The following is an 18,358-nucleotide window of genomic DNA, read 5'->3' on the forward strand; positions in this document are numbered from 1 at the left end:
CTAAATCGTGTTCTTTGGAGTGATCCTAGACTGGATTTTTTGGAAGTCACTGAAGTGAGGGTGCTTAAACTTTTGACCTAACAGTGGAATTAAGAATTGTTACAGCCTGCTTCTGCTATAAAGAATTTTTGAAATCAGCTTTATTGAAATATAATTGACGTACAGTAAATGGCACATATTTAAAATGAATAGTTTGTTAAGTGTTGACATATTTGCATCCATGAAACCATTACCACAGTCAAGAGAGTGAACATGTCCATCACCTCTACAAGTTTCCACATGCCCCTTGGGAATCCCTCCTTTCTGCCTAACCCCCAGCAACCACTGATGGAAGCTCTGGCTCTCACTGTGGTTTAATTTGCATTTTCTAGAGTTTCTGTAAGATTTTCACATTTCATCACCACTCCACAGCCCTTTGAGCCCAAAGTAGTTCACAAACTCCTCACTTTGGTCTAGATCAATTCCTAAAGCGGCGATTACAGACTAGCAGCCAAAAAGTTGATACAAGCCAAAAAGGAGGGTTTTGGTTGGCTGACAGAGTACGTTTTAAGTTTTAATTCGTTGCCAATATTAAAAGATGTTTCTATATTTTAAAAATATCTGGCACTCCTGGGCCTGAGTTTCTGCATGAAAACAATCTGCAAGAGCTCTATTACCCATCACCATCACCACCATTCCCAACCACCACTCCCAGAGGGCTCCCTTACTCTGGCAGGCGCTAATGTTGCCATTTTCTCTTACAGCAAAGAAGAAAGTAACTTTTTAACCCATGTTTCTATCAAATTTTCTTATTCCTTGCCTGTCTGTTCTTCTCATTACCCAGCTGGCCCCTGGAGACCACCATTGACCCTTCCTGGTGCACCACTCCACCTCTCACCCCATGTATACCTTGTCATATTATGTTCTTTATCTCTGCCTAGAACACCCTCTTCCTATGGAAATCCATGAAGGCCTGATTCATATGTTACCTCCTCAAGAGATTTCCCACATGCTTTTCTGGAAATAATGAGGGCCTTGGTTTTGAGAGACTTGAATTCCAACACTTTCTGAGCTTGAGTTCCACCTTTATACTGTTATACCAATATTGCCTCTCAGTGTTACCTGGCAGACACTGCCTAAGGGGTGGGAAAGAGCACTGCGCTGAAGTCTCTTCAACTAGGGGAAATATTTAACATCTTAAGAGCCCTAAAAAGATGCCCAATTTGCACAACAATTTAAAACATTCTCTGCCTTCTCAGCCCCCAGACTGTTGCTAGGCTTTAGGACTAGAGTATTTAGCCAACAGTTCTTGAACGTTCAGTGAGTTGTAAGTAAGTAATTTCAACACCTCATCACTAATGCTGTAATAGAACTCTGTCTAGACCCAGGGAGCTAGGACAGACTGCAGAGTACTGAAAAGGTTCTGAAGTGAACTTTGAGCTCAGTGGGCCTCAAAAGATTTTGTTTCACCAAGAAGGGAATTTTGGAAGGTAGAAAAGCACCTGCAAAAACCTGGGAAATCCTGGAGATAGTAAAAGTAGAGATGTAACAAAAAAGGCAGAGGGATTGGGCAGGATTGGCTGGAAACAGAAGCCAAACAAACCATTTAGGCATTAAATTCCAGGCACATGGGTTGATGGGTTTTATCCCATTATCTATAGACAAACAGATAAAGAATTGTGATCTTACACTTGGAGAAAAGCTTGGCTTTTTTTCCCCTTTAGCCCCAGTGCAATTGGGACTTTGTAGAGGGTGGGCCAGTCAGAAAAGGCTCAGGAATCTGCTGAGGCCAAAGTCCCCCTTGCAGGGCCCCCTCAGCACCTTTCAGAGAGGGGCTCAAGCTGGTAATGAAGATGGAAAAATAAATTACTTTCCCAAGTTATTTTGATTCATCCTCAAGGAAAGCCTACGGTGGTGGTTGTTTCTTCTGAGTAAGAGACAGGGTAGTCCAGTAGTTAAGATGGATGCCAGACTTCCTAGCTTTGAATCTGCTCTAATTAGTCAATAGCGATGTGACCTTGGACAAGTTACCTAACCTTTGTCTTACAGTCCACAGCTGTAAATTGGCAATAACAAACAGTACAGTATTTACGAGGAACCGGGAAAGCTACTGTTCAAAAAACTATTAAAACCTTCTATTTGCATACGGAAATTGAAGCCCTGGGAGGGAAAAGAATACCGTCACATAGCAAATTAGTGAAGTTGGGACTGGAATACAGGCCTGATGCCCAGCCCAGTGTATTCTCTCCCTCGTCCTCAGGGTTCCTAGATAGTCGTAGATGTTCACAGCAGGAGGGAAGGGGTGGTGGAGGCGTGCCGGAAAAAGCAGCCAGGCGCAAGGCTCTGGGAGCTGAATCATAGCTCCTTCGAGACAGAAACGAGGCTGACGTGAGTATTTGTGCAGAATGACTGGCTCCTTTCGGACCTCCTGGGTCTGCGGCTCCGAGGACTAAAAACCCTATTGCATCTTGGGAGTTGGGGTCAGCCCCGGTGCATGGAGGGAAGCGTAGTCCTTTCCCTCCCCTCCCTTCCCAGCTCACCCGCCTCGGAGGCCGCCTTCACTTCATCTTTCCCAGCAAGCCTCGCGCGAGCGCCGGCTATTGATTGGCTGCGGCGCTAGCAGGAGGCTCTGCCGGCAGCAGTTACCCAGGGTTTCCGGTACGAGGGCAGAGAGGGCGAAGCCGTCAGGGCGTCGGCGGTGAGGTGCGTACAGCGTCGGCTAGGGGTACGAAGCGAGCCGAGGGTCTGTGGTCCCAGACGCTTCTGGCCGGTGCGAGGAATCGCACGGATTCCGTGCTAGGGCTCGGGCAGGGGGGCAGGGCTGAGGCCTGTGCGCATGCGCGCGCCCCGCGCGCGCGGCTGGTGGGCGCGCGAGGCGTGGGTGGCTGGGCGCGGGTTTGGGGGGGGAGCGGCACGTGGGGCGTGGGGGGCGGGGAGGGACCGGGAATCCAGCGTCCCGCCACGTCAGTCCCGGGCCCTGAACCTATCCCGCGCGCGGCCTGTGGTGAGGGGGCCGTGTTGTGCCGGGAAGTGGCTTCGGGAAAAAGGAGGCCGCTCCTCCCTCGCTCCTGGGCACACCAGGCGCCGGTGACGGACCGGAAACTGGGAGAACCGCTGGCTCCCTCCAGGGAAGGCCTGCCGGTTTGTTTCAAGAAGCTTTGCGCGCCCGGTGTTGGGATTTCTGATCCAGGCTGCGAAGAATTTTAAAGTCTGGAAAATAGCAAGTGTGTTTGTTTCTATAGGATCTGCTCCTAACCTAACATTGCAAACCACAATGAAGAACCAAGACAAAAAGAATGGGGCTGCCAAGCAATCAAGCAACACTTCCAACCCAAAAAACACCCTGGGGCAACCGGAAGCTGGACCCGAGGGAGCCCAGGGGCGGCCCAGCCAGTCGACTCCTGCGACAGAAGCTGAAGGTTCCACCATCCAGGCTCCAGGGAAGGCTGAGGGTGTGTGCCAGCTCTGCTTTTCCAGCGGGCAGGGGGAGGAGTTTGTGGTGCGCCGGTCCAGCTTCTGGAGTTAGAGGCCAAGGCCACTGTTTACCCAGAAAAGAGGAAATGTAGAATAAGAGGAGGACAGCGCTGAGTCTGTGCAGTCCCCACTGGCTGCTGGGGAGTTGATAGAGGCTCCCACTCTAAGCACAGGGACAGACTCTCTTGAGAGAAGGCTCTGACAGGATCAAGTCAGGTTGGCAGTCAAATGAGACACCCAACCAGCAAATCCAGGTTGCAAACACGTCGTTCACCAGTGGGTAACTGCTGTTTATATTTGAGGCATTTCTGGGACTTTTTTTGCCCCACCAGAGAAGGAAGGATTTATTACTTGCAGCAAGTAAGGAGAACACTTGCTTTCCCAAAGCAGTGTCTCCTCTGGAACTTTTTTTTTTTTTTTTTTTGGTGGCGCCAGCAGCTTGCAGTATCCTAGTTCCCCAACCAGGAACTCATGCCTCCTGCAGTGGAAGCATGGAGTCCTAACCACTGGACCGCCAGGGAATTCCCTGAAACTTTTTTTTTTTTTTTGTGGTACGCGGACCTCTCACTGTTGTGGCCTCTCCCGTTGCGGAGCACAGTCTCTGGACGCGCAGGCTCAGCGGCCATGGCTCACGGGCCTAGCCGCCCCGCGGCATGTAGGATCTTCCTGGACCGGGGCACGAACCCGTGTCCCCTGCATCGGCAGGCGGACTCTCAACCACTGCACCACCAAGGAAGCCCCCTGAAACTTTTTTAATGGCAAGAGGTGACATTGGCGGGGAGGAGAAGGGGATGGACTGGACGTAGAGTTCCTGCTACATGATGCCACCCCTGTGTGTTGGATGGTCTACTTACTTTATTTCTTTTATACTCACAACAAGCGTGGTTGGGCAGTAGTGAGAAATAGTTACATCGTTTTACAGGGAAATAAACTGAGCCTTAGAGAAGTTAGGCAACCCAAACCAATACGTTTGGGCCTGAAAACTCCCAACCAGTGGCATAACCATCTTATTTCTCTCTCTGCCCCCCATCCTCTCCTGCTGAAGGAGCACAAGCCAAAACTGCTCAGTCTGGGGCCCTCCAGGATGTCTCTGAGGAGCTGAGCCGCCAGCTGGAAGACATCCTCAGTACATACTGTGTTGACAACAGTCAGGGGGGCCCAGGCGAAGATGGGGCACAGGGTGAGCCTGCTGAACCCGAAGATGCAGAGAAGTCCAGGACCTATGCCTCGAGGAATGGGGAGCCTGAGCCAGAGACCCCAGTAGTCAATGGTGAGAAAGAGACTTCCAAGGGGGAGCCGGGCACAGACGAGAGCCGGGCAAGTGACGAGGTCGTAGACCGAGACCACCGAAGGCCACAGGAGAAGAAGAAAGCCAAGGGTCTGGGTGAGCAGAGGGCAGCTGCTTGTGAGGCTGGTGAGGGGAGGGAGTTTGGACCTGACATCCTGGGCTGGCCTGCTCTGCCAGGATTCAGAGGAAACCCTACTTCCAGAACTGTCAAACTATGTCGTTTAATCAAAGCCGGGACAGTGGTGCCATAGATAGAGGTGTACAGGTTGTTCACTGCACAAGGGCTTCTGGCCTTGGGAGCAAGCAGGAACCGAGATCCAACCTGCTCTCTTTGAGAGATGGAAAGCAGGAGCCCTGAGTCGGCAGTCCTGTGCCGACCAGCTCCATTTCTAATTTGCTGTGTGACCTTGGGCAAGACGTTTCTCCTCTCTGGTCCTTAGTTTTCACTCCTCTGCACAGTAAGAGAATTGGACTAGACCAGGGTTGAAAATTCAAATAAACCAAGCTAGCCAGAGGGCCCCATGAGACCAAGAGAATGCCCCCTTTATCCAAAAGCTTGACTGCCACCTGGTCCCAGTGAGTTGACAGCATGTAAAACCTGTAGCTGGCTTTTTTTTTTTAAGCCAGAAATCTAGAGTTACTATGTGAAATCTCTAGATTTTAATAGTTGGCAACTAATGCGATAGGAGCCAAACAGAACCCATCTGTGGGTTGGATTTGTTTTGGCCTGTGTGCCCATGATTTGCATTCTCTGCATTGATCTCAGAGCCTCCCGGGGTTGACACTTCAGGAGCCTGGCACAGTGCTATGTACGGTGGCCCTCTCTGTGACTCAGGCACAGGCATGGGGGAGTCACTTGGGTGGGGATGGAGGGTTAGTGTGTGTCAGAGAATCAAAGGTGGTATTACACCCATGTCTTAGTCGTTACTCCCCCACCCCCCTACCTGTTGCCCTAATTTAAAGGGTTTTTTTTTTTTAGTTATTTTAATCTTAGGATCAAATATTGAAAGCTATATTTATTAATTGGGGAGGATAGTCATTTTAAGGTGCACTCTTGTCTGCCTCTGTTGACTGGAGTGCAGTGTTCTTAAGGAGACCTCTTCCTTTTGCATCCTTCCTCTTTGAGAAGGGCCTTCCTTGCATTGAAACAACACTGACTTCGCAGGTGGGACACCTTTCTTTCACCTGTAGGTAGAGTAGGCAGTTTTCTTTCTCCCATTCGTGGTGCTCACCACGGGGATTTGACAGAGACTCAGTCATTCATTTAATTAGTATTTATTGAGCATGTCCTCTGTGATGGGTGCTGGAGAATAGGGGAGGGCTACCTTAAGGCAGAAGAGTGGGCCCAGACCTGAAGGGGGGCCCCCAGAGAAGGGGGTACATGCCTTTGCTCCCTGTGCTTTGCAGGAAAGGAGATCACGTTACTGATGCAGACGTTGAACACGCTGAGTACCCCAGAGGAGAAGCTCGCGGCTCTGTGCAAGAAGTACGCTGAGCTGGTCAGTTCTCCCCATTCTCCTCGTACCCTCCCTGCCCTGGGAGGTCAGCACAGTTTCAATTACTCTGAGTCGCATTGTATTTCTCCTGTACAGTGCTGAATAGGCTCATGGGAGGGGACCTGAGCTGAGAGAGGACAGGGTCTGAGGAAGAGGTGAGGGTCTGTGAAGCCAGAAGGATTATCTGTCGATAATGAAAAGGCCACCTTGACTCTAGGAATCATGTTGAGGAGAGGAATGGTGAACCAGGGTCTGTTGCTGAGTGTAAGGAGGTGGGTAGTGGGTGGGCTCATCTGAGGGCATGGGTGTCCCATTGCTGAGTGTAAGGAGGTGGGTAGCGGGTGGGCTCATCTGAGGGCATGGGTGTCCCAAGAGTTGGGGGAATGTCATGGTCTGAGAGTCTTGCGAGCTTTGAATCTGCAGTCAAAGCTCAGAGATAAACTGGCATCTGCTGGCTGTGCACCTCTGCTTGTCCTTAGCGTCCATTTCTGTATCCTTGAGCTGGGGCCCTTGGGGTTATTGGGGGCAGTGTGTGAAGCACCCTTATAGTGTCCGGCCTGAGCTGTGGTGGCTAGAGTCGGGTCAGCTCAGGAGACCCTGGGTCCCCACGGGGCTCTTACCTGCCGTCCCCATCCCCATTACCAGCTGGAGGAGCACCGGAACTCCCAGAAGCAGATGAAGCTCCTGCAGAAGAAGCAGAGCCAGCTGGTGCAGGAGAAGGACCACCTGCGTGGCGAGCACAGCAAGGCTGTCCTGGCCCGCAGCAAGCTCGAGAGCCTGTGCCGAGAGCTGCAGCGCCACAACCGTTCCCTCAAGGTGGGCCAGCCGCTTTCCCTGACCTCACTTGTCTTTGGTGGCTTTCCCCCTAAAAGCAGCACAGGCTTTCGGCATAGAAAGAGATTTCCCCAATGATGCCGTACTTTAGAGAGCTACTTGTAACCACTTGACATGCACTTGTATTAGATGAGATAAAGGCTAAGGTGTTGAAGGAACCTGGATGCAGGGCTTTAGGTTTCTCCATCCCATAGCAGTCCCAGGTGAGCAGCTGGAGGGTGGAGAGGGTCATCAGTCTGGAGTGCTGGGGCCTTTCTCCAACCTCTGCTTCTCCTAGGGTGGGGTCAGTCTGGTTAAGGTCTGGTCATTACTGTGATCTCCAGATAGCTTTTGTATATATAGCCTTTATATTTCTTTAAAAATTTGCATCAGTAAATATATTTTGCAACTTGTTTTTCTCAATTGTATTTTATTTTTTAAAACATTACAAATTTGGGGCTTCCCTGGTGGCGCAGTGGTTGAGAGTTCGCCTGCCGATGCAGGGGACACGGGTTCGTGCCCCAGTCCGGGAAGATCCCACATGCTGCGGAGCGGCTGGGCCCGTGAGCCATGGCCGCTGGGCCTGCGTGTCCGGAGCCTGTGCTCCGCAACGGGAGAGGCCACAGCAGTGAGAGGCCCGCGTACCGCAAAAAAAAAAAAAAAAAACATTACAAATTTAATATAAATGTGATGTAAAAGATACAAAGGTGACAAAAGTCTAACAAATCAAAGGTAATTGTTGCCCACCCTCCTTGACCCCGGTCCCGGTCCCAGCAGAAACTAATGGGAAGTAAACCTACTTATATGTAAGTCTAAGTGCAGCCTTCTGACTTTCCTGTCTACATATAAAAGTTTACGTAAAGTATTTTTAATGAAATTATTATACATGTATTGTTTCATAGCCTATTCCATTTTCTCACTTTACACAATGCCTTATCTTTCCCTATCAGTTTTATAAGCCTCTCTCATTCTTTTTAACAGCATCATTGTATGGATATGCTGCATCTGATCAGTACCCTAGTTAATGTGTTTTGTGTCGTTTCCAGTTTTTCACTGTTACATGTATAGAGCTACAGTGAAAATTCTTGTTATATATATCCCTGGCTAATTACATGGAATTTATCCATAGGATAAATCTCAGAAGTGAAATGTCTGGGTCAAAGAATATGCAAATTTTAATAGATTTTGCCAGATCACCTTCCCACCAACAGTGTCTGAGTGCCTAATTCTGCACAGCCCTGCCAACCCTGGGAATTACTGAATTTTAACTACTTGGTCAGGGGAGAGGGGGTGGGTCAGAGATAGAAGCATATTAAACTGGGACAAATAGGTCTTCCAAATCCTGTTCTGAGGTCTGGAAGAGTAGGCCTCAGGAAATCTAGATTTCTTTAGAAAGGCACTTACGTGTATGCCTGCATTTTTCTAGGGAGTCTCTGGCTCGATGTCACCCGATATACAGAGGGGTCCATTAGGAGCCCCCATTGCATGACCTCTTGGATCCTGGCTACTCCTCACTTGGAAAGCAGGGAGGGCTACTGGGAGAGTACATACCTGAACTGGTGGGGGAGCCCTGTGAGTCTGGCCAGGGGACAGTGGATGATGGAGCTGGGGCTGACTTCTCTGCCCAGGAAGAAGGCGTGCAGCGGGCCCGGGAGGAGGAGGAGAAACGCAAGGAGGTGACCTCGCACTTCCAGGTGACACTGAATGACATCCAGCTGCAGATGGAACAGCACAATGAGCGCAATTCCAAGCTGCGCCAGGAGAACGTGGAGCTGGCTGAGAGGCTCAAGAAGCTGATTGAGCAGTACGAGCTACGGGAGGAGGTGAGGGGTCGCCAGGGCACTGTGGGTTCTGGGTGGATGCCGGTGCCAGGCAGCGCTTTCTAGGCTTCGTCCCTTCCCCCATTCTCCCTCCTTTCCTCGGGAGGGGAGCGATGTTGTACATCCTCATGTAGATGAGGGCTGAGGTGTTGAGAAGAGACTCGCCTGTGGCCACACAATCGCGGGCCCACAGCACCTCGTCCTAAACGGTGGGGCCAGGTGTCTTGGAATTAGAACTGTCCACGTTTTAGACTAGAGTTATGTTCATGGACTGGGTATTACGTAGCACCCCCAGCAGGGCCTTGTGGCAGCACCCCCAAATCAGACACGTTAACGCTTATGCAATAAAACTTCTGAGTATTCTCGCCTAGGTTTATAATTAACCTTACAATGCTTATTAGCCTTACAAGTTTATCTGCTTGATTAGGGCAATTTCAGTTTTCAGAGTATTTTAGAATTTGAGGCGCTGGAACTGTGGTTCAGTGATCAACTCTAGGGGCTGTGTCCTCTGATTACTTGCTGCTCTGCTGCCCCTGCCACTTGAAAGGGCAGGATATCAGTCCCTTGGCTGGTGTTGGTTGCTGTCCCAGGCGCTCAGATCCCTCTCTTTGGGTCCCCACACGCCAGTCCCTTGGCGTTCTGGACTTCTCTTTCTTAAATGTTGTGAACAGGGAGATTGGCAGCTACCTTACAGGGCGGGACCAGGCCCCTTCCTAGACCATGGGGTGTGGTGGTGGGTGGGGTGGGCAAGACCCTGCCCTCTTGGGCTCACAGCCCAGTGTAGTGATCACGTGTGCAGGGCCTGGAGGGGCCTTCCCTGACCCACCTCTTTTCCTGTGCTTCCTCCTCTGGGATGAAGGCTGGTTTGAGAGGAGTTGGTTTGGTTCTTGTCCCTCAGCGCTGAGAGACATGGAGGCTTCCTGAGCCACCAGAGTGAGGCACCTACTTCAAGCAGCTGAGGCCCCTCTTCCTCTTCCCTCTCCTTTCCCCCTGGTTCTCTCTGTGGGAGTGGAGGTGCACCCCGTCCCCAGTCAGATTCAGGCACTCCCATCCTGCCCCACAGGCCTCCCAACCGTAGGTCACAGGTGACTGAAATTCATCATGTCTCAAACTAGACATGTCTCAAAGCCACCTTCTCTTCCCCCATCCAAAAAATATATCCCATTCTCCACCTCCCTGTTTTCAGTTGCTTTGACCTTTGAAGTAGCACTCACGTTCATCACCTTCTCTCCGTCACTGTTTTCTCACCTGGTCCCAGTTCCCGGGGCTCCTCCAGCAGTCAGGACAGCCATTCCTTGGGATCCACACATCTGATCTTCACCTACAGATACAGCAGATCTCTGCCAACTGAGCTAAGCTGTTATGTTGGTAGAGAAGTCGTGTTTGCCCTTTCTTCTCATTTACAAGGGAGTTGGGCTCCAGAAGTAAGGGTTCTCAGTCCAATGGAGTATGTAATCTTTCTTAAGGCTAGAGATTGGAGTATATTTATTACTTGGCTTCCTGGGAGCTGATCTCATCCTTAAACCCCTGTGCTCACTCTAGAGTGACTCAGTGGGAAAGACACAAGGTAAGGTTGGGCAGTAGACCTTCCAGGGACTTGGGGCCCACATCCTATGGGACACGTGGGAGTCCAGCGTGTCAGACTGAGGTGGCAGGCTGGCAGTGCCCTGGTCTCTGCACATGGGGCATCCCTGCAGCCACTGGGCCTCCCTGAGAAAGGGAGCTCCTGACAGATGGACCCCTCTCATGATGCTTTCCTGCAGCACATTGACAAAGTCTTCAAACACAAGGACCTACAGCAGCAGCTGGTGGACGCCAAGCTCCAGCAGGCCCAGGAGATGCTGAAGGAGGCAGAGGAGAGGCACCAGCGGGAGAAGGATTTTGTGAGGCTCAGGCCCCGGGGTGGGGGTCTGGGAGGAGGCAGGTTGGGTTCTGGCTCAGCTTATAGTCAAGTTTGTACGGGAGAGGTTGCTGTCTGGTCAGACCAGGGCACTGCTTCCTCAGACACAAGTCTGAGAGCAGGAAGCCTTGATGGGTTATGGTGCGTGTGGCGAAGAAAATCCAGACGTAGCCTCTGGGGGCTTCTGATGGGATCTGGGGTCCTGTCTCGGAAATAGCTCCTCAAAGAGGCTGTGGAGTCGCAGAGGATGTGCGAGCTGATGAAGCAGCAGGAGACCCACCTGAAACAGCAGGTGAGACTGTGTAGCCTCCCCCGTGCCTTCGTGGTCCCCACGCTGAGCCCCATCCTGTGGGGAGGGAAATGGAACCCTCATTCTAGGACCACCTTGACTCCTGTGTGACCTTCCTAAGACTTTGTTCTCCCCGGGCCCTCCCAGCACCTGTGTGGTGGTGACCAGGTGGCTAGGTGAGCTCGAAGTACTCGGTTCCTAGTCAGAATTGTTGTGCTGCTTTTGAGGAGGTGGGGACAGAATGGGTGATTTCAGTTACATTAGTTAGACTTCATTCTGGAAGAAAAGTTTGAAAACAAACATAAAAGAAAATACAAGTCACCCCCAAATCCTACTTTTTAGGCTTAACATTTTAGATCATATCCTTCCAAATATATGGTTTTTGTTTTAAAGAAAACTGGTATCTCAAGAGAGTTGTTGGGTCAGAGGGCCAAGGGTGAGTCTGAGTGTGTTGACCAGAAGTGCCCTCCAGAGAAACCCAGTCTTACTTGTGGGCTTCTTTCTCACCCAGCTTGCCCTATACACGGAGAAGTTTGAAGAGTTCCAGAACACTCTTTCCAAAAGCAGTGAGGTGTTCACCACGTTCAAACAGGAGATGGAAAAGGTAACAGTGGTCCAGACCGGGTGTGGCTGCAGGGGCATCAGCAGCTTCATTCAGAGTTGAACACTGGGCCTGCCTTCAGGAAGCCCCTCCCTGGAGTGCTTCACGGGGAGCTGTTTACAGTAATAGTGTGATTGAGACCATAAGTAGGGTCTGGGTGGGCTGTATTTAACTGGAGACACCCTGGGGTGGCACAGAGGGCACTGACTGCGCCCAGTAATACCTTGCCCCCTTGGGATCGTTCCCCACTTCGGAGACACAGATGCACAGACAGCCTGGACCCCTGACCATTTCCTTTTATGTGTCACATAACCCAGATGACTAAGAAGATCAAGAAGCTGGAAAAAGAAACCACCATGTACCGGTCCCGGTGGGAGAGCAGCAACAAGGCCTTGCTTGAGATGGCCGAGGAGGTGGGCTGAGTGTGACCTGCATCTGGGCTGGGAGTGTGCGGCTCTTGAGTACTGGGCCCTTTCCTGTACATTGTACCGAGAAGTGATGCAGCTGCCATGAGGTGGAGCTGGGATTCACATACATGTCCATCCAAGTCCAAAGGCACTGTTGGCTGTCTCCCCGAGGGAGGTGGTGAGCTTAGTGATAGGTCTGTAGGGGAAGCAAAGAGAGCAGATGGAAGAAAGGAGGAAAGGAGCAGAAAAAGCAAGGGGTGCCAGTGATGCGCATAGCTTGCATGCAGCTGAAGAACTGCCCAGATAATTTGATTTTGTGGCTTGAGATGTAGGAGGAGAAAATAACTAATTGACGGAGAGGCTGCTGTGTGCCAGACCCTGCTGAGTGTTTAGATGTGCCAGTTCATTGAGCTCTCTTGAGATCTGTGAGGGTGACATTAGTAGTCCAGTTTAACAGATAAGGCAGTAGGCTCAAAAGCCAAGTATTTTGCTAAGGCCATCTGGTGGATAAACAGAGGAATCCATTGTCTCCAAGCCATGCCCCTTCTCTGCACCACACTGCCCCCAACCGACAGCCAAGTCTCAGCATAAACCAGGGCTGTTTACTTGAAAGCGGCCAGCTTTTTTACTCTGATCGGTGCCCAGCGTTGTTAAACTGTGAATGTTTTCTACCAAGTGGCAGTGTTGGGTGGGGCGTTGATGACATGGAACTGAAGGCCCTGTGTCTCTCCCTAGAAAACACTCCGGGACAAAGAGCTGGAGGGCCTGCAGGTCAAAATACAGCGGTTGGAGAAGCTGTGTCGGGCACTGCAGTCAGAGCGCAATGACCTGAACAAGAGGGTGCAGGACCTAAGTGCTGGAGGCCAGGCTCCCCTCACTGACAGCGGCCCTGAGCGAAGGCCAGAGGCTGCCAATACCTCCAAGGAACAGGGTGGCGAGGGGCCCAGGGTCCAAGCACCTAGCTCCCCAAGGGTCACAGAAGCTCCTTGCTGCCCCGGAGCACCGAGCATGGAAGCATCAGGCCAAACTGGGCCCCAGGAACCTGCCTCCATCACTGCCTAGGGAGCTGGGAAGGGAGCGAGCAGCCCAGCCAGGCCTGGCCCATGTGAGGCTCCCGCCGCTGAGGCCCAGGGTGCTGTGACCTGGCTGCCATCTGACTCTTTGCAGTTTTGGATTTTGTGGGTCAGTTTTACGTACATATGGCATATGTGCAAGGCCTCATACATTTATATCTGTAAGTGTAAAACGGGCTTGCATCAGAGGTGGGGGAGTGTACAGATGAAGTCAGTGGCTCTTCTGTGAGCTGAAGAGTCTTAAAGCGGAGTTGTCGTCTGTGGCTGCCGTCACAGTAAGCTGGCAGGAGAAGTGATTTGAGCGTTTCCCTGCCCAATTTGAGGCTCAGCCCCTCCCTCCCTGCTACCTTCAGGGTTTATGACAGGTGACACACCCAGGCCATGACTGTGTTCTCCTGTTAGTGGGACTTGGGCAGCTCTGGCTCTCCTAGCTCTCCTGGAAGCTCCTTGCTTCTCTTAACCTGGAAAAGGGGTCGCCAGGCAGAGCATTGACAAGGCACTCAGAGCCAGTGATCAGACTGCTTCCCTGCCTAGGACAAGGGACCTGGAGCATGTTCTGTGCAGGATGATGTGCTGGTAGGGAGCCCCTCAGCTTCCCCCGCGCTCCGGTAGTGCCAGGACCAGGCCAATGATGCTTCGCAGTAGCCTTATCATTCACAGGTGCCTCTGTAGCCTGCACAAATGATTGACAAGAGATCACCAAAAGGATTCTTTCTGAAGGTTTTTGGATTTTGTTCTGTTTGCTTTGGTTTTGTTTCGGTTTTGCACATGACAGTGTTTGCTTTGAGGATCTTCTGAGGAAGAAGGGGTGCTATTGGTGGTGGTGCCTGGGTTCCTGGCCTCCAGTGCCCTACCCCCTCACCACCCCACCTGGCACCTTTGCCATGTTGGTGCTCAGGATTCCTGCTTGATGAAGTCAGATTGTTTGTTTATAGTGAGAGAAAGGAAAGGGCTTCTGATGGCTTTGTCACAAGCTTACAATCCTGGGAGGCCACTGCTGGTGCCACCACCACTGTCTCCATGCAGCAGTTGCTGGGCCCCGGGTCCGACTGTCCCTTTGGCTTCATGAGTCTGTTTCTGCTTCCTGCACCCACACCACCAGTGTGCATTCTTTTGAGGTTTGCCATGATTTTGTTGCCCAAGTAGTAAGAGCTGTGATATGTCCCCCTTGACATCACATTTCTTCCTGTGTGGGAGCCCCCAGCTCTTATCTGACAGCTGATGGGTAAGAATGAGACTCAGCCACTGACTGAGCCCCAGCAGTCCACAGAATGGCTGCAGACAGTTGCGTCTGTTTTCCTCTCTACCCCCACTCCCACCCCTCATACATGCTACTCTATACTCTGAAAGTCCTGCTGGTGGCAAACTTGCCAGTGTATTAGTCAGTCTTTGTACAGAACAATGTTCTGGAACAGCAGAATGAGTCTTGGGTCAGGAAGCAGGGCTATGCTGCGTTTGGGGTCCTATAACCCCATCTCCAGCTGGGCCTCAGCTTCAGTATAGCTGAGGGAACCATAGACCAAGATGGATCGGAGAGTTGAGTTTTTGCTTCTTGCTGTATTTCCTTGAAGTTAATTCATTATCTTATAAGTCCCTTCATCTTCCACAAATAGCCCGCTCTTTTCAGCCCTTAACTTAAATTCCTCAGATAATTAGGTTCATGAAGAGTGCTAAGTACTCCTGAATTATGTTAGGACTTAGACCAGAGATGGCAAATGAATGGCACAGCATTTCTCCTCTTCCCCCCATGGTAGGTACCACTAATCTGCTTTGGAGTATTCCCTGCTAAATCCCTGGTATATCATTTCTCAAGATTCCCCCAGCAACCAGTATGAGTGTTGAGACCTATTTGCCATCCCTGGCTGAGATACTGCTCTGCTGAGGAACGTAAGAGCTGCCAACCCCATACGGGGTTTGCTGAGCTAAGGAAGTACAGAGAAGAGACAGAAGTTTCTGCCTGCCCCCTTCAAAACAAGCAGGAAGGCCTGCAGTGACCCACATGATTGCCTGCCCCACTTCAGCTACCTCTTAAAGCCCATAGTGTTGGTGGGGAGGGGACTGTTGGAGCCCAGTGTGGTGTGGGAAATTATAGCCCTCAGAAACCAAGTCTAGCTGCTGAGGATCTACAGTGAGCAAGGTGGCCCCAGCAGTGCAGGGTAGAACCTCTGCTCTCACCTCCAGCCACCTGTCTCTAGGCATCCAGGCTAGGCTATAATTGGGGACCCCATTCTTCTTCCTGTTCGTTGACCAAATCTTAACCGATCACTACAGCTGCTCTGCTTGCTCTGCTTCCCAAAGTCAGCCCAGGTTTCTGGGTGCTGCCCACACCGGCCAGGGTCCTGGGCCAGATGAAGAGGTGACCTATCCATGAGTGAAAACCAGTTCCTTCCTCCCTGGGGCAGGTCTCATGCCCATGACCTCAGTTTTAGGACCAAGAGCTGTGTTGGTTTCTTAGATTGCTAGCTTTTCCTCCAGGGGACCACAGCAGGTGAGGCTCTGCTGACAGTAATTTGTGCTCAGGGTCTTGTCCAGCTGAGAGCTTCATGTACACCAGATTCTGAGAGGTGTCAGCAGCACTTTTTAAAAATTTTGTTTTCCGTGAGGTTTTTGGACCATGGGCTGCGCTCAGGCACTTTCTATAAGAGAATGTTATGTCTATAAAAATGGTTATTTCCCCTCCTCCACCCCCACCCTGGTGGCCCTTCGGAGGGCTGACCAAAAGGCCAGTGGAGCTGCCCTGGTGTCTATGGGGGAGGGCCGAGGCCTGCTGAGTTGGTTCTCCAGCTGCTGCTCCAGCCCTCCCACCTTGCACAGCACAGAGGAGGTCATCCTAGGGACGTCCAGGCACCCGCCTGGGGGAAGGGTGCTGCCTTCTGTCCCTGTAACTGCTTCCCTTATGGCCCAACCTGGCTGTCCAGATTTGTTTGAAGCTGTGCTGACAGCTTTTTTTGTCTCTGTTTGGTATTCACAACAGCCAGGGACTTGATTTTGATGTATTTTAAAACCACATTAAATAAAGAGTCTGTTGCCTTAACTTTTTTCTCTCCTGACCTTCGTGGTCATTTGCTGCTTTTGGATCCATCCAGCCACACTGATGTGTCCACATCTGCTACGAAGTCTCTGGCTCTGCCTTCCAACAGTCACCGCAGGCTCAGGACACTAGCAAATACACTTCAGCTGCCTGAGTGGAGCCCTTGGCAAAGTTGGTGTGCTGCTTATCATATATATATGATTTTTCTCAATCAAAAGTTGTCCCTGTCAAAAAAAGAATTGTCCTTGTCCCCTGAGGGTTTACAGGCTAGTGATGGGGAAAGGTGGTTTTAGATACAGAAAGGTTGGTTGTGATATGGGAGCATGGGAGAGGTCCTGTTCCCTTCAGCAAGGGGATAGAATTGGATCCTGGAAGGGCCTTAGGACCCAAAGGGCAAGTGGAAGTTTGACATTTAGTGAGGAAGTGGTTGACAATGCAGGTGCACAGGAGGTTGGTGGGAGATGAGGCAGGGGCCAAATCACGAGCCTGTGTGCCAGGTTAAGGAATTCGTGCTAGATCCAGGAGACACAGGCAACCGCCTAAGTTGTTTAGATAGGAAATCGGTCGAGTCCATGAGGAAGACAAAAAAGCAAGGAGACCAGAGAGTTGGGCATAGGCCAATGGGGGCCCAAATTAAGATGAGGGGACACTGTCATCACTGCCACTGGGAGCTGTCTGCCATGCATAGCATCCTTTTGGCACTGGCCCACCCAAGGGAATACACAGGAACCTCCAGGTTCCTTTGATTCCTTTCCTTGGCATTCCATGACAAGACCCAAACTGCACGTAGTCCTTAAGAATGGGCTGTTTCTAACTCCGTTCACCCACCCCAAGGCTAGGTGTAAAAGTTGAGACTCCTATAAGGGAGCCATCCTACTGGTGGCCTCACCCAGCACCCTGTTCTCTGCCCTCCCTGGGCTGATCTGGCTCAAAGGATTATATATGAATGCCCCCCAAATGGCAGAGGCAAGCTGCCTTTCCCTCCAGGCCTCCACAGGCAGGTATTTCCACGCTGGCTGTGACAACCCCCACAAAACCTCTGCCCCTTCAGGCCAGGATCATAATGGGTTGATATGTTTCTGTGCTGGCCACATGGGTTGGTTCCAGTTAAATATCTTTTGGAGGGGGTCCAGGGAGACTGCCACAATTCTTGGAGCTCCAGATTAAAGCAGCTCTGAGAATAACTTCACCCTAGAGGTGCTCCTGGACTCTGCAACTTTCCTGGAGGAGCCTTTGTGCCACTCTCTAGCAGCCCTGGTAGGGGAGGAGAGGGACTTCCAGCTGTCCCCTCTGCCTACCTACGCAGACCCCTCCCTCAGACCCCTGGTTGTGGAAGTCCCAAAGTAATGTCTCCCCTTCTGGAGCAGTCTAGGTGTTGGAAGCATCTGGGAAGGAGCCCTGTTCAGGTGCCTTTGGAAAGAGTGCCCAGCCCTCTGGACCTCGGGGAGGCCCGGCCCCAGGGAGGCTCTGCTCCTGCCCAGTGGGAGGGGAAGGTAGGTAGGGTCACTGTGCGCTGGCCCCGGGGCAGTTATCTGAGACTACAGGGCAGCCTCCTGTTGCATCAGATGCTTCTCTGGGGACCTGAGCTGGGTGCTTCTGCCAGGTCTTTTGTTAGCTGCCTCATTGGTCTGGCCTCCTGGGGCGGCACCAGCAATGCTGGGTCAGCCTCCCATCAGGCACGTAAGTTTCCCCCCTGGGGGCTGGTGTCAAGCGCTGGGTAATCACACTGGTTTTGCTCTAACCTGATGCTCCCCACAGGTGGCCTGTAGGCCTGGGTGTGGGGAGAGGGTCGGCTTGGTCTTGTCATTTCATGAGTGACTGAATACAGCCCTCACCACCTACCAGCCAAGAGTGTCTGGGTGCTGTGGGGGAATGGTGTTACCTCAGAAGACTACTGTTGGGACTTCCATGGTGGTTCCCCGGCTCCCAGCGTGGGGGGCCCGGGTTTGATCTGTAATCAGGGAACTAGATCCCCCGTGACACAACTAGAGTTCGCATACCGCAACTGAAAATCCCGCATGTCGCAATGAAGACTGGGTGCAGCCAAATAAATAAATATATTTTTTAAAAAAGACTATTGTTGACTTTCAGTAAAATGACTACCTTCCTTCAGGGTTATGAGGATTAAATGTACATAAAATGCTTAATAGGGGACCGGGACTCACTTGAAAGATGGTTGTCTTCTGC

General features: G+C 51.4%; 1 protein-coding gene across 2 annotated transcripts; it reads left to right on the forward strand.

Annotated features, from left to right (window-relative positions):
* The first annotated feature begins 2,566 nt into the window (after nucleotides 1–2,566).
* Nucleotides 2,567–18,094, forward strand: TXLNA (taxilin alpha). 2 transcript variants are annotated; one of them, XM_032643217.1, is made up of 11 exons: nucleotides 2,567–2,682; nucleotides 3,222–3,431; nucleotides 4,499–4,837; nucleotides 6,149–6,240; nucleotides 6,883–7,053; nucleotides 8,679–8,873; nucleotides 10,634–10,753; nucleotides 10,988–11,062; nucleotides 11,571–11,663; nucleotides 11,978–12,073; nucleotides 12,803–18,094. In XM_032643217.1, exons 2-11 carry the CDS (start codon nucleotides 3,254–3,256, stop codon nucleotides 13,127–13,129), a joined length of 1,686 nt encoding a protein of 561 aa, XP_032499108.1. In that variant the 5' UTR covers nucleotides 2,567–2,682; nucleotides 3,222–3,253; the 3' UTR covers nucleotides 13,130–18,094. The 2 variants fall into 2 exon arrangements, with proteins under 2 accessions (XP_032499108.1, XP_032499116.1); XM_032643225.1 differs by lacking the exon at nucleotides 2,567–2,682 and having other exon boundaries at nucleotides 2,954–3,431.
* Nucleotides 18,095–18,358: the final 264 nt, after the last annotated feature.

Source organism: Phocoena sinus, chromosome 1, assembly GCF_008692025.1.
Source record: "Phocoena sinus isolate mPhoSin1 chromosome 1, mPhoSin1.pri, whole genome shotgun sequence".
Lineage (NCBI taxonomy): Eukaryota > Metazoa > Chordata > Mammalia > Artiodactyla > Phocoenidae > Phocoena > Phocoena sinus.

Coding starts and splice junctions, on each gene's coding strand:
- TXLNA (XM_032643217.1), top strand. CDS start 3,254: ATGAAGAACCAAGACAAAAAGAATGGGGCTGCCAAGCAATCAAGCAAC. Junction 4,838..6,148: donor GAAGAAAGCCAAGGGTCTGG/GTGAGCAGAGGG, acceptor TGTGCTTTGCAG/GAAAGGAGATCACGTTACTG. Junction 6,241..6,882: donor GCAAGAAGTACGCTGAGCTG/GTCAGTTCTCCC, acceptor CCCCATTACCAG/CTGGAGGAGCACCGGAACTC.